We start from the raw sequence: 16,136 nt of genomic DNA, 5'->3' as shown, positions 1-16,136 counted from the left end.
GATCTCACAGTCCGTGAGTTTGAGCCCCACGTCGGGCTCTGGGCTGATGGCTCAGAGCCTGGAGCCTGTTTCCGATTCTGTGTCTCCTTCTCTCTCTGCCCCTCCCCCGTTCATGCTCTGTCTCTCTCTGTACCAAAAATAAATAAACGTTGAAAAAAAAAAAAAAAAAAGAAGACAGGAAAAATTTTTGCAAAATGAATCTTTCACCCTAAAACATATAATTAGGAAACATTTAAAATTTTTATTCTATGCAATATAAAACAATATGCATAGATTTGGTACACAATTTCTTGGTTTTTACTTTAGGAAACAAGGCAATAAGGAAAACGTTTATAAATCTCTCCATCCCTTTTATAAAAAGTTGCAACTGAAACCAGCAATTCCTTGCAAGTACAACTATCAATTCTGAATATATGAATTATACTTAGGAATTGGCATTTACATAGATGAGTACTGGGTGCTCTTTTATTTTGAGAGAGAGAGAAAGAGAGGGTACGAGCGGGGAGGGTCAGAGAGAGAGAACAGGTGAGGGAAGGGTGGGGGCGGGGGCGGGGAGGGCAAGAATCCCAAACAGGCTCCACACCATCAGAGCAAAGCCGGATGCAGGGCTCAAACTCATGAACTGTGAGACCATGACCCGAGCCGAAACCAAGATCAGATGTAAAACCGACTGAGCCACCCAGGCACCCCTCTTTTAAACATGTACAACTGTATCATAAAACACCATGACTTCTACAGTTTGGGGCACTTTTGAATATGAAACTCCTGCCTCCATATATATATAAGGAAACAAGAATACTCTTTCCAGTCATCAAGTAAGAAAAACTTCACAGTCTGATTTACCTTTATCAAAGGTAAAATGATTCACTACTGCATTTCATGGATTATTGTGATTCTCAGTAGTTCCTTAACACAAAGTAAATTTCACATGAACTTTTTATCTGTTTGGGTTTTCCAAAGCAAGATACTAATACAAAATGTATTGAACTGGCAGAAGTCCATGGGCTAAAGAAAAAGGAATTAAATATAAAATGTTCACCAACTTTATCCTTTCTAATTTTCAACAGCATCAGATATGGAGACCTAATTGGTTTCTTGTGTCTATCCATTATGAACATAACTCAATCTTCTATTTTAATACTCTTCAATGCCATTTTTTGCTTGGTGCTTTACTGTGCGACGTAGAAGATCATTTCGTCCAACTTCAAGCATCTGTTCTTCCCAAGATTTCATTTCATTATAATAACGAATTTTATCATCATTAGCAAGTTGAATATACACCTGAGAAAAAGTGTAACTGTTAAAATAATTTCTTTTAGAAGAACCTTTACAATTAATTTCTGGAATGCTTCCATATACTCTAGAAATCACCTATTATTCTACATATATAATGGGGGACTAAGGAAGGAATTTTTTTTTGATATAAAAGATGAGAAAAAGGCTGAGATAAAGATAATTAAGTTGTTACAATTTCAGGGTTTAGGATGTGGGAAAGGAGCCGAGGCAAGATGAGATTGTCACTGGATAGAGTGAACACTTTAAGTTATGAGTGACATTGTTTTTTATTTGTAGTTAAAAACTACCAAAAGAAAAAAGCTGAACTGGTCCTAAAGATATAAAAATAATTTTAAAATACTTTGTGATACTAGTGATATAAAGTTGTTTTCACATGAACAAAGCCTTGCCCTAATATACTCTCACAGATATTCCAACTAGACACTTGAGACTAAAACCATATTACTTACTTGCTTTTGAGAACTGGAGAGATTTTTCCAGTTTTCATTTATAGTCTTCAGCTTTACCTGTAAAACACATATGTTTAAGTACCAGATACAGAGACTTCAGTGGTTAAAGAAAGATCTTTTTTAATTCTTGATTCCAATAATAAAATCTGATATCGAGAATCACAGGCAAAGTCTTATCAATTCCTTACCTCCCTTTTTAAAAAAATTTTTTTAATGTTTCTTTATTTTTGAGAGAGAGAGACAGATGACAAGTGGGGGAGAGCAGAGAGATGGAGACACAGAATCTGAAGCAGGCTCCAGGCTCCAAACTGTCAGCACAGAGCCTGAAGCAGGGCTCAAACCCACGAGCCATGAGCTCATGACCTGAGCCAGAGTCAGATGCTTAACTGACTGAGCCACCCAGGGGCTCCTTACCTTTCTTTCTAAAAAAAAAAAAAAAACAAAAAATTTTTTAATGTTTATCTTTATTTTTGAGACAGAGAGAGACAGAGCATGAGCGTGGGAAAGGCAGAGAGAGAGGGAGACACAGAATCTGAAGCAGACTCCAGGCTCTGAGCTGTAAGCACAGAGCCCAACGCGGGGCCCAAACTCGTCAACTGCGAGATCATGACCTGAGCTGAAGTCAGATGCTCAACCGACTGAGCCACCCAGGAGCCCCGTCTTTCTAAATAAGAACTATTAAACTTAAAACATACAAAAAGTGAATAGGATGTAGATATTATCCTTTTTTATTGATATATAATCGACATATGACATTATTAATTTCAGGTGTAAACTTGATTCATTTGTATATCCTGTGAAATGATCACCACCCTAAGTCTAGTTAACTAATCTGTCACAATACATAGTTACAAAATTTTTTTTTGTGACAAGAAGTTTTAAGATTTACTCCAGGCAACTTTCAAAAGTGTAATATGTCATTTAAAAAAAATTTTTTTATGTTTATTCATTTTTGAAAGACAGAGACACAGCACAAGCAGGGGTGGGGCCGAGAGAGAGGGAGACACAGAATCTGAAGCAGACTTCAGGCTCTGAGCTGTTAGCACATGTGGGGCTTGAACTCACAAACCACAAGACCATGACCTGAGCCAAAGTCGGATGCTCAACCAACTGAGCCACCCAGGTGCCCCTCAAAAGTGCAATATATTATTTTTAACTATAGTCACCATGTCGTTTTTTAGAGGGAGAGAGGAGAGAGAAAGCATGTGCACACACGTGAGTGGGGGAGGAAGAGACGAGAATCTTAAGCAGGCTCCACGCTCAGCACGGAGCTCACCTCACGACCCTGAGCCAAAATCAAGAGTAGTATGCTCAACCGATGAAGCCACCCAGGCACCCCTACAGTCACCATGCTGTACAATGTATCTTCAGGACTTACTTATTTAAAATTAGAAACTGGTACACTTTGACCATTCTCACCCATTCTGCATCCCAACCCCAACCTCTAGCAACCACCAATCCATTCTATTTATGAACTTGGTTGTTTTGTTGTTTTCAAGATTCCACATATAAGAGAGATCATACAGTTATTTGTCTATTTCTGACTTATTTCATTTAGCATAATGCTCTCAAGGACCATCCATGTTGCTGCAAATAGCAAAATTTTCATTCTTTTTGATGGCTGAATAATGCATGCACACCAGTTTCTTTATCCATCATCCATCAATGGACAGTTGGATAGCTTCCACATCTTGATTATTGTAAATAATGCCCAATGAACATGGGAGTGCAGATATCTTTTCAAGTTAGTGTTTTTGTTTCCTTTGGATAAATATCCAGAAGTAGAACTGCAGAATCATATGGCAATTCTATTAATTTTTTGAGGAAACTCCATACCATTTTCTACAGTGAGCTGCAATCTACATTCCCATCAACACATGCACAGCAATTCCCTTTTCTCAGCATCTTTGCCACCACCTGTTATTTTCTTATCTTTTTGATAACAGCCATTCTAACAGATATGAGGTGATATCTCATTTGGTTTGCATTTGCCTGATTACTGATGCTGAAAACCTTTTTATGTACATGTTAGTCATCTGTATTGTCTTCTTTGGAAAAATGTGTATTCAGATTCTCTCCCATTTTTTAAGTCAGCTTGTTTTTTTGCTACTGAGTTGTACAAGTTCTTTATATATTTTAGATATTAACCCCTTTTCATATATATGATTTTCAAATCTTTCCCCTCATTCAGTACGTTGCTTTTTCACTTTGTTAATGGTTTCCTTTGCTGTGCAGATGTATCTTTTTTGATTCAACAATACTTATATTCAACTATATTCCTATGATAGACTAACTTCAAAGACTTAAATGTTTTATTTCTTCCCTGTATCTTAATGTTTTATTCTAAAATTTGTACCTAAGTATTCAGGCATACTCATAGGAACAATACAACACTGGTCCTTAATTCTACTTAGCTGAACTTAAATTATATGACCTGGAAAAAGTCATTATTACCTCTCTTAGGCTTGGTTCTTCATTTATAAAATTAAAGGATGCAGGAAACCCAGGGATGGAGGAGAGTTAGAGAGGAGAGTCAGCACACCTCACACAGTATGTGCTGTTGCTCCCAGAAAGCAGAGACTGAGGCAATAAATGGGTGGGTGGAGAATGAGGGGCAGAGGGGTCGGAGAAGGCAAGTGTGAAGAAGGGAGGGAAATGGTCTGAAAAGAATCTATTTAAATCTAAGAGGAAGTCATCAGTGATTTTAAACAGAAGCAGAGTGAGAATAATGAACTTTACTGTTCTGACCAGAACTCTGTATTTTATCCTACCAACAAAAATAGAGATATAGACAGTATCTGAGACTACATAACCATCATGTTTTGGAACACTTTAATACTTACCTTTATAAACACATCTAATATATTCAGGGACATTTACTCACTAAATAATTGCTCTCTTAGCTCTGGAAGGAATTGCTCCAATCTTTCATAGCTAAGCTTTTTCCTTATATTTAATCCATAAACTTTTGTATTCACTGAGTTCAACAATAATTTATAAAGTTGCATGCATAAAAAAATCTGATCTTTCACCTTAATAAAGTAATTCATTAAAGAAAATTAAAGAGATGGAAAGATGTTTAGTTTTGCTCCTTCCTAAAACTCATTAAATAAGCCCTTCCACCATGTGAGGACACCGTGAGATGGTACCAGCTATGAACCAAGAGGGACCTCACTAGCAGACAACCATGACAGTGCCTTGATCTTGGACTTCCCAGCCTCCAGAACTGTGAACAATAAATTTCTATTGTTTATTTTTTTTAAGTAAATGAATAAACAACATTTTTTAAGGCATAAACCCACATGGACAACAGGAGAGGAAACTACCAACACAAAATTTTAGCAGCTAAAAAGTAGGTGGAGAAATGGTAACTGACTTACCTAACCAAGAAGGCAGATTCCCAACCTGGTACTGGGGAAAGCCATAAAGCAAACCAATTTACAATGCAGAATTCCCAAGCAGCTCAGGAATTGGCAGCACCAGATAGGTAGAAAACGGTGGTGAAAGGTGTGCTTAAAACAGAAAGACTGACTGAAATTCTCTTGAAAAAGAGATTAAATCCCCACCATGGGCAGATTCTAGGACTTATCCCCTCAAAAGGGTAAAATAGAGATACTCTGTGAATACCAGGTACAGTTGGGGCCAGTGGTACCACACTGGAAACAAGGAGATTAAGTAAAAATGTACGTACACAGTATCCCAGAAAGAAAAGCAAAAAAGGTTAAGAGAAAAACAATACAGAAAAGAAAATGAGAGGACCAGCTCAGAAGACACAAAAACAAGTATGAGGTCTTAAAGAGAACACAGCGGGGAAGGTGGGGGGGGGGAGGGGAGAGAAGAAAAAAGAAACCAGATCACATTCAAAGGACCAATAATCAAAATGGCTTTATACTTCTCAAAAGCTATTAACAAGAGAAAGAAGCAATATTTTTAAAATTCTGAAAGAACATGATCTCTAGATTCTATGCCTAGAATTCTATGCCCAAACTATCAAGCAAATATAAGGTTAGAGATTATTTTCAGACAAGCAAAAATTCAAAAAACTGATCTTCCATGTACTCTCACTGGGGAGATGCTGCTATAATAAAATCAGTAAACCAAGAAAGACAACAGCAGAAGCAAAACCACCACAAAGATGAATGTCAACTGTGCACTAGCAATAAAAGGCTACAACCAAAGTGGAACAAAACAGAGGTTCCAGATTGAAACTGACAGAATAGCTAATGCATCTAAATGCACTGAAAGCTGGTAAATATTTAAGGGTTTGGGGCTAAATTACTGATAATACATAAAAAACTAAGGAAACAAAAACATAAGACATACTGAACTTCAGTGAAAGTTTTGCAATTAAAAAAAAAATAGTCATAGCAAATGACATAGCACATGGCATAGCAAATATCATACTCGATACTTCTCTAACCAAAATTGTAAGTATACTGGGAGGCAGGAAAATGGAAACATGAACAGTGGGATGAGAAAGTAATAAATGCTCATCTTAAATAATGGGAGATAATGCCTAAAATATAGGTAATGCTGAAAATTGAAAAAAAATCAAGAAGTAACAATATAAGGCTGTTATTTACAGACATGAAGATAAACAGCACAAGAATGAGCTAACAATAAAAGGTATTCACTTATATGACAGGGCTGTGAAAACTGGTTATCTTTTATAACAAGTCTTATTTTGATTCTTTTAACTATAAGGATATATACCCAATATTTTTTAAATGAATAAAAATGATAGTTGCATTAATTTTAATATCCTGAGATAGGGTCCCTCAGCCATTAAGCTTTCTAGGTGATTCCAAGGTGCAGTCGAGTTGAGAACCACTGATTTAGGAGCATTCTCTAGCATATAACCTTTTTACACTGATAAGAAAACTAAATCCAAAGTCATTTAGTGACTGAGCAAATTCCAACTAAAAAAATAAACAAGCATATATTTTTAGTAATTTAAGGCCATAGAAACAATTTTAAAATCCCAAGGAGTAAATAAATGAAAGTATACAGCCAGGGAAGACCATATCACATATACATATTATTTAATCAAGTGTCAAACAGGACTTATGAAATGAACTACCGATCATAATAACCCAAAATGTGGCAGAGTGGCAAAAACCTTCATCTCAGATTGACAAAAGTTAGAGATCTGAACGTATGCTCTTCTTACCCTATCGTATTATAAAAGGAAAAATACAATTGCCTATTTGGAGCTTCTAACAAGGAAATAAGGAAAGAATAAGCCACAGCAGGAATGACACACTTCTTTTCTTCTTTGACATATTCATATGGTGATACTCATGAGCATAATACATTCTCATGGGCATAACCAAAATTTTATTAAAGGATATAATATGAAGCAAGGTTATACTCAAATCCCAGTACAAAGTATTATAATCCCACTCTCATTCTTTCCCAGTGATGGTAAAACAGTCCCAGGACTGACTGATAAGAAGTCTCCAGAACTTTAACACCCCTATAAATTTGAAAATGTTATTATTTTAAATTTAAAAAAGCTGACAATATATATATTGGCCGCTAAGTACTCAAATTGTATGTGGCAAGAAAATGTGTTTTCCTTTAAAAGATACAAGAGGGCATTATTTGTATAAAGTACTTATTTATAATAATTTACTACTTTTCTTCACATCCTAACATATGACACCCCTACAATTTTCTGTCTAAATATTTTAAAAATCAAAACAAAAATTTAAAAAACAAATCTAATTCTGTTTTACCTGTGATGTACCATCCTTATGTTCCTGGAACCTTTCAGCTATATAAATGTTGTAAGCTGAGCGAGGTCTTTTCGGTTTTCCAAGCATTGTTAACTCCTGAGTAACAAAAATGGAAGAGTTAGATATAGTTTTAACTTCTGTAAGACTTTACCTACAGAAACTTTATTCACTACTATGCATTACAGGAAGTTCCTATAAGTGAATGTTATGATTCTTTGTATATACAAAATGACTACTCACTCGGGATCAGAATTATTTTTGTGATAGCACTAAGTTTTGAAAATTGTAAAAGGTTTTAGGAGTTATTTTCCATATAAAAACTTTTCCCTTACATATTATTTTCATGGTCTCCATGAAGTGAATAACTGAGCACTTAGGTACAAAATCTTTTTTAAAGGTTAAAACAATTTCAGTTTCATCCTTCCAGAACACTACCATCTCCCAGCCACTATATGCCTCTACCACAACTTATAAACACTAGAGTATCTGTTTAATAATCTCTCATTTCATTTCCTTCCTTGGTATCTCTCAACTTTTAAACTTCAACAGATGTGTTTAATTCAATTCTTTTAACTAGGTACCAAAGGACAGAGGAGGCAAGAAACAGCAAATACATGTATCCCTTACTGCTTAAGTTAGTTTAGTTTCAAGGGGCACCTAGGTAGCTCAGTCAGTTAAGTGTTCGACTTCAGCTTAGGTCATGATCTCACAGCTCTTGAGTTCGGGCTCTGTGCTGACAGCTCAGAGCCTAGAGCCTGCTTCAGAGTCTGTGTCTCCCTCTCACATTCTGCCCCTAACCCACTCACACTCTGTCTCTCAAACATAAATAAAAACATTAAAAAAAAATTTTTTTAATGTTTAGTTTCTGAGTTTCAGAGAATAAAGGATGCTGCACTATTCTATTTAGTTTTTGAATTTGGATAGTAGTACTTGTAATTCATAAATTATGTGGTTTTTAATGGCAATTTGGTTAAAGTCAATAACAAACCCAATTTTATTTCATAAATAAAATACAACCCCTGTGATTAACCTCATTCTTCCTGGACTTCTCAGACACAGAACTACTATAAAACTACTGCAGACTCCAGGTACTTCATAACGTAACTGTTTCCCCTTTTGTTTCTAGAGCTTGGAATTCATCATCCTTCCTAACAATAAGTATACAGCTGAACAGACTGAAAAATCAACAACCCTCTTGGATCCCTAAGGGAGAGAAGTTTGTTTCAAACTGCTGCCCCCTAGACTGGAGAGACACACAAGTAAATACAGGGAGTCGAAGCAACCCCTGCTGGAACCAGTGCTGGGGTACCAAAACCTCTACTGTAATTAATGAATTGCTGGATGTTCTGGCTTCAGGGGAAGCCAGTCATAAGAATGTCCTCACAGGACGCCTGGGTGGCTCAGTCAGTTAAGCATCCGCCTCTTGGTTTCAGCTCAGGTCACTATTAGTGAGTTTGAGCCCAGCATCGGGCTCTGCAATGATAGTGTGGGATTCTCTCTCTCTCTGCCTCTCCCCTGCTGGCTCTCTTGGCCTCTCAAAATAAATAAACTTAAATTAAAAAAAAAAGACAGTCCTCACAGTATTGTGATATACTTCTAGGAGCTAAACCAGATTTCCACAATTAATACCAGAAAAAATATTTCCCCTGCTTCTGTAAGAAAGGAAGAGAGGAAAAGAAACTATTTTGAAATGCCTGAGCACTCAACTATTAACAAGGCCTGCCTTCAGGGGAAACTAGTTAACCAGAGCCTAACTTACCTGCATGAAGGGAAAACACCCAACTCCTGCACACTCTAGTCATCCTGACTCACACCTAATGGGGAGGGGGAGTGTGGAAGAGTGAACTGAGAAACTCTTGTGAAGTTCACAGACCAGTTGCATAGGCTCACTAAAAGATCGGGACCTAATTGTAGGACTACAGAATGCTTTTCTTGACCCCCACACCTCACCACCACATTGCTAAGGCCTATTTACAGCAGTTCCTTTTACTCAGTACATTATGTCCATCAATCAAGAACAAACTTCCAAGGCAGACTAAAAGGCAAAAAACATAATATGAAGAGACAAAGCAAGCATCAGAACCAGATATGGGAGGGATGTTGAAATTATCAGACCGGGAATTTAAAACAACTAGATTAGTATGCTAAAGGCTCCAGATTGCATGTAAGAACAGATTAGCAATGTAAAACTCGGAGATGGAAATCCCAAGAAGTAACCAAAAAAAAACCAAAAAACAAAAAAAGTTAGAGATCAAAGATGCTGTAACAGAGGTGCCTGGGTGGCTCAGTCAGTTAAGTATCTGACTGATACTTAACTCCAAGCTGGATATGGCACCTATTAAAAAAAGAGAGAGAGAGAGAGAGAGAGAGAGAGAGAGAGAGAGAGAGGAGAAGGAGGAGAGGGAGGAGAGGGAGGAGAGGGAGGAGAGGGAGGAGAGGGAGGAGAGGGAGGAGAGGGAGGAGAGGGAGGAGAGGGAGGAGAGGGAGGAGAGGGAGGAGAGGGAGGAGAGGGAGGAGAGGGACAAGAATGTTGTAATGAAACGAAGAATGTCTTTAATGGGTTTATTAGTAGACTGGACATGGCTGAAGAAAGAATCACTGGGCTAAAGGATGTAATAATAGAATCCTCAAAAATCCAAAACAAAGAGAACAAAGACTGAAAATAAACCAAAAACTGAAGACTATCCAAGGACTATAGGACAACTTAGAACAGGTGTAACAAACATAAAATGGGAATACTAGGAGGAGAAAGAGAAAAAGAAATATATGAAAGGGAAATCCCGTATTACTGCCCAATCCTCATTTCTGGTCTCTCCACTCTTACATTGGATGGGTGCATTAAAAAGGAAGGGAGAATAAAGGAGGGAGAATAAACTTCAGTACCCAGCCCTCCAAATACTTACCCCTATGCAGACACTGTATTTCTATTGTCTTTTCTAGCTCCTTTTTACTAACTGGATCAGAAGACTAGATTGCTATCTAGATTACTGACTTAAAATAGGTGAGTCCTGAACTCTGGTGCTAGGAGAGCTCAACAAGAGTCAGGGAGACATATGTTGTCATCTCACATTAAAGTCTCAAATTTACTTTTTCAAAGAAATAGTTTTAACTCTGATGACCATTTTCTACAGTATATGTACTGGACCAGCAAGCTGACCATCTCATACCTAATACTGTTCCTACAGAAAAATGTAGTCTTTCAAGCAATAGTATTTATGTGGATTAATAACCTTAAACTGGGACCAGACTACAAATCTGAACCATGTGGGGTGTTTAATGAGGAAAAGTAGTTCATCCTATAGGACTTCTTATTTGACTAGATACAATAAAGGCATTTTTTCCTGATGTGTTAATGAAATCAGTCTATTTAGCAACATCCATAATGAAACTCATCCATAATCAAACTCACCATTACCTATAAAACAATTCAAATCAGCAGGTTATCCTAGACAAGACACAGACACAAAGATTCTTGCTATTCCTGATTTGGCTGTTTCATAACTCTGTTCCTTCAGCTTTCATTCTAGTCCTAACTACATATCTTAAATTTGGATACATTCAAAAGTAGTAACAAGGGGTTCCAAGACAGACTCAATGCCAAGTGGTCCTAGTGGCAGAAAAGAGTTATCCCATTTTTTCCTAACTGGGGTACTCCTGATGACATTCTACCATTTAGCCACATATATCAAAATAAGAAAAACTCCCAATATTCATTGTTCGATAAATTTCAGTTCTTTGCCAAAGGAAAAAAATATTTCACTGATACTCACTCTCTTTTTTATTAATGCTTTCTTTTTTAAACGTTTTTGCTGGATTTCTTTTTCCAAAGATACAATCTGACTTGGAGTTAACTGTTCTTGAATTCTGTTTATCTCTTCTTTGTATGCCTGCCAGTCTGCCCTGTAAGCATCTTCATATATCTATAAATAAAAAACCCAAACATGAAGTCAATAAATTACTGCTGATAAATCAAACACAGCACACCCGCCAGGGAAAGACAATTGCATGACTTCAGATAAAGACAGACTAGGGGCACCTGGGTGGCTCAGTCAGTTGAGCGTCCAACTTCAGCTCAGGTCATGATCTCACAACTTGTGAGTTCGAGCCCCACATCGGGCTCTGTGCTGACAGCTCGGAGCCTGGAGCCTGCTTCTGATTCTGTGTCTCCCTCGCTCTCTGCCCCTCCCCCACTCATGCTGTCTCTGTCTCAGAAATAAATAAACATTAAAAAAAATTTTTAAAAAATAAACATTAAAAATAAATAAAAATTAAAAAAAAATAAAAAGACAGACTGAACCACCAAGTGAAACATGTGCTCTGGAATCACATGTATATGGACTAAAAACATGTTTTTTTCATAAAAATGTTAACAAAGGTGAGAGTCTAACAACTAGTCTTCAGTTTCAGATATTGCCAACCCTTTGTTGCCACTGCCATACATCCATTTTCTAATCATTATGAATCAGAAAGTATGAAGTTCCTTTATAGGTAACAGATATTAAAAAAATTTTTTTAATCATCTAGTCCCTTAAAGGACATGACTATTATTCTTAACTGCATAATAACTGGTCAGCAATACTGAAAACCAATATGCTTACTTTTTTCTCTGAATCAGGAAGTTCCCTCCATAGCTGGGCAATTTTTCTAATTAGTTCTGAATTTTTCGCATCTATAGATTGAAATAAAATGAAAAAGTCACAATTTTATGTCTCAGGATTAATTTCTAAAGACTTCTAGGAAGTCTAGCTTTAGCTCTAAGTTTTATTACAGACACCTCTATACCACATATAATTTAATACAATGATTTAGGTTTTCTTTAATTTCATACTTGATCCAGAATTGTTAAAGTCTGTTACCTAATAATTAAGAAATATGTCACATACCCCCCCAAAATTATTAGTTTAAGCAGTTGGGTAATCACTGTCTTCAAGCTTTTTACTTCATATTTCAAACAAAAATTTTTTTCCCATCTTTCAGGAATTAAGTTCATAAAACCTGACTCAACAATAAAATATAATCTTGATTCATGTAACACTGCCTTGTATTTCAGTTACAGAAACACTACTTGCAACAAGCTATTCTAAAATCAATTCATTATTCCCCATTTCCTTCCTCATCTTAACTGATCATTATTCCACATTTCCTTCCTCATCTTAACTGATCAAGTCATTATTCCCCATTTCCTTCCTCATCTTAACTGGAGTGGCATTTTAACAAACCACTTAGTTTGAACTACAACATTTTAAAACATGTGAGTACTTCTTAAACATGTCTCTTAAACCAATTCTTTATAATGTAGGAATTTTCATTACAGTTCATTTGGTTTTCACAAGTACCCTGTGAAAGGGCTCTAGAAATCATAAAGTTGACTATTCTTAATTTAGTTATTATCTTTACAATACTATAATCACAAATGAAGGCCCACAGCCTTTCTAGGGAGTCAACAAAAATCCTACCTGGAAATCTTTTTTTTTCAGGAAGTCAACTGATTTCCAGTGAAAAACCTCTTGGAATTAGCAATTTGTATAGAGCTTTACAGTTTACAGAACACATCCACATAAGTTATTATTTCATTGCAACTTCATTAACAATTCCCTGAAGCAGGAGCTAAAGCAAGTAATAAAATGATTCATCAATGGTGCTCCAGGCCAATGGCAACTAGACCCCCAAAATTCAGCTTTTTCATCTTCTTCCCTGGGTGCTCCCACTCCACATGCTGCTATTTTTAAAATACTTTTCATTAAATGAGTAAGTCAGGAGGATAAAGTCAATGGTATTGTAATAGTCTTGTATGGTGACTGATGGCAGCTACACTTGTGGTCAGCATAGCATAATGTATACAGTTGTCCAGTCACCACTATGTTGTACACCTGAAACTAGTGTAACACTGTGCTTCAACTATACCTCAGTAAAATATACACAGTAATAAGAAACAAATAAAAATACCTTTCATTAGCTCAATTATTTATAAGGAATTTGTACTTGGTAAAAAATGTCATACTTTACAGACCACTAAACGTTAATGGTTATGTTTCCGCAGTCACTGGATGCTTTCAAAGTGCAAATCAAGTTTGAAGTAAAACTGTTTAGTGGCTTCTTTATTACATCAGAAAACAGTAAATGCTCCAAAACTCCTTACCTGGGTTCTGAGCTTTAAATATGGGTAGCTGTTCTTTAGAAAATCGAACGTATGAAGTCAGAGGCTTCTTTGGATAACTATTCACGGTGGATGAAAAACATCTCGGTACATATGCAAAACTACGTATAAAGAAAATAACCAATATCAAGTATTTAAGTGCCAATATTCACTTTTAGATGAACACAGATTCCCCCCAAAAAGACGCCATCAGGATGCTATATATGGCACGGTGTTAGTGACTTTTAACACCCTGTCCTAACCAGAGAAAAGACCTGCAAAACTGAACTCGCAAAGCTCCATCTATGCCTGTTAAGAAGGGCAGAGTGGAGGAAAGCATCAGCACTTCAGCTCCTGGACCCTGCCTCCTCAACGTCTCTACTGATGGAGAGAGACTCTTTGGCGCGCGACTTCGCAGAGAACTCTGAACGAGGGCTACAAGGTTGGACAGCGCGGAACGGCGGGAAAGAAGAGGAAAGGTGGAGGGTGGCCGGAAAGTAAGACTGCTGGATAAGGCCTGGTCGCAAAACCACCAGCCCCTTCGCAAAGTCAAGGCATGATTCAAAGCGCCACGGTGGCCCGGACCACCTAGGAGACACAAAAAAGTGTACGAAAACGTCTACACTCCAACCCAGACCGTCCTGAGCCATGCCGCCTCCTGAAGTGCAGGCGAGAGGTCCTTACCTGAAGGGAGAGCGCAGTCGACTTCCACAGCCCGCGCAGAGGTCCGCTCCGGACTTTCCCAGTGCACTCAGCACGCTCCACACGCCCCGGAAAAGCGCCATTGCACCAACTTACAAGGCAGCGACCAGGCGCCACCCTCCTACACCCCCGCGGCACAACAGAACTCCAACAATGACGAACAGAACCCGCTGGTGACCCTCTGTAGTTTACTCTCATGCCCGCCACTCGCAAGGCACTATGGGAAATCGGCTAACATCCGGTCAGTAGCCGGGGAACTAGGCAAGGCAGAATTGACGCAGGCGCTGTAGTAGCTTCCCGGTGGGTGGGGCTGCAAAGGAGGAGGGCTCGGGGGCGGAGAAGGAAACCGCAGCCCGGCTTGCCTGCGGAGGGCCCTGGCCTAGAGGAGGCGCAGCTGAGCCACCTCTGCCCCCGGCCCTCCCCTCCGCATTCGCTTCCTCCGCCCGGCCTGGAGGCTGATGGAGGCACTGTGGCCACCTCACCGCGACAGTGCGGGGCTGGCTGGCGTCCGCCTGTGACGACCGAAAGGGCCAGTACGTAACAGTTTTACCGCGAGGACGCGGGATAGCTGTGCGGCCTGCGCTGCTCCGAGGTCAAGCTGGCGGGTGCTGCGCGACCAGCAGAGCCGCTGAGTTCAGGCCCCAACTGACGCTCAGTATCCAAAACACTGATGGGGCGGGGGAAGTGGGGCACGTTTCAAACCTAAAAATGCAGATTTCCTGGACTTGCTGCAGTGCCTGATTCAGTATATCTGTGAGGCCCGTGACTCTGTTTTCAACAGGTTCCTCATTGTTTAACAATTTCTGATGCCAGTGGTCATAGGACCACATTTAAAGCAATACTGAACTAGACCCTCGTCCCCTCCACTGCAACTATCCCAGACCCAGTCTTCAACCCTGACATCCAACCATGCTTAATTAGTAGGGAGGAAACTTTGGCTGATTAGTCGTGCAAAGACTCTATTCCCATTATTAACGTTGAAGTCTTGATCCGGAAATGCAGCATTCCCTAAGACTCACTTTCCCTCATTGCAGATGAGGATGTTAGACTAGATTAGTTCTTTCGAAGTCCTGATTAAGTGTGACAAATATGCCTTGAGATATTGATCGATATGCTGTATAACCATTTTCTGTGTCGGCAATGACATGAAAAAGATTGGGAAGACCTAAACTAAACGTATATAAGGATCAGCTTTTATATTCCAATTATTTCCTTCTGAAACAGCCTCTATTGGGTAGCTATATTTGTTAGAAAATTCTTACCACTGTAATATTAAGCTGAGAGTCAACTGCTTTCTGTAGCTTTGAAACATTGGCCCTTGATGCAACAAAGGAAAAGCCCACTTTTAAGTGGTATGTAAACAACTATCACTACTCCCTTTTCTTAGTCTCTCAGGGTTGAAAGGAACTTTCCAGGTCATCTGTTCAAACTTCTCATCTTGACATGGAAAAACAGCTTTTTTTTTTCTGATTACATAACTATGTACAAGGCCCCAAACTTAGGTAAAAGACACAACATTCCCCCACTCCCAATAAAGTCTGACAGAAGGAAATAAACAATTATAATGCACTGCCAAGGCAGAAGTAAGTATAGAATATGCTTCCTTATAACATTTTAGCTGGGTTCTGAAATAATTTGTTTTCTCTATATTTTCTAGAATATTTTTGTTCTTTCAGTTATTTGCTAAAAAAACTATTGCAGGTTCGGCTTATCACATTGGGGTCACCAATTGTAGGTTTAGCCTATCATCAATTGTGGGTTCAGCAGGAAAGATTACTCAAGACTCCATGCAAGTCAAGAGAGATGAGAGGGAGG

General features: G+C 38.4%; 1 protein-coding gene across 2 annotated transcripts; it reads right to left on the bottom strand.

Annotated features, from left to right (window-relative positions):
• Positions 1–221: 221 nt before the first annotated feature.
• On the bottom strand, positions 222–14,799 carry TFAM (transcription factor A, mitochondrial). 2 transcript variants are annotated; one of them, XM_003993948.6, is made up of 7 exons: positions 14,304–14,796; positions 13,623–13,741; positions 12,082–12,152; positions 11,254–11,403; positions 7,484–7,579; positions 1,746–1,802; positions 222–1,281 (listed from the first exon to the last, which is right to left on the bottom strand). In XM_003993948.6, exons 1-7 carry the CDS (start codon positions 14,402–14,404, stop codon positions 1,135–1,137), a joined length of 741 nt encoding a protein of 246 aa, XP_003993997.1. In that variant the 5' UTR covers positions 14,405–14,796; the 3' UTR covers positions 222–1,134. The 2 variants fall into 2 exon arrangements, with proteins under 2 accessions (XP_003993997.1, XP_023096223.1); XM_023240455.2 differs by lacking the exon at positions 11,254–11,403 and having other exon boundaries at positions 14,304–14,799.
• Between the last annotated feature and the right edge of the window lie 1,337 nt (positions 14,800–16,136).

The sequence above is a fragment of the Felis catus genome, chromosome D2, assembly GCF_018350175.1.
Source record: "Felis catus isolate Fca126 chromosome D2, F.catus_Fca126_mat1.0, whole genome shotgun sequence".
In the NCBI taxonomy this organism is placed as follows: domain Eukaryota; kingdom Metazoa; phylum Chordata; class Mammalia; order Carnivora; family Felidae; genus Felis; species Felis catus.
This window is presented reverse-complemented; position numbering and strand designations above follow the sequence as displayed.

Coding starts and splice junctions, on each gene's coding strand:
- TFAM (XM_003993948.6), bottom strand. CDS start 14,404: ATGGCGCTTTTCCGGGGCGTGTGGAGCGTGCTGAGTGCACTGGGAAAG. Junction 7,580..11,253: donor AAGCATTAATAAAAAAGAGA/GTGAGTATCAGT, acceptor TTTGTTACTCAG/GAGTTAACAATGCTTGGAAA. Junction 1,282..1,745: donor TCTCCAGTTCTCAAAAGCAA/GTAAGTAATATG, acceptor ACTTTTTCTCAG/GTGTATATTCAACTTGCTAA.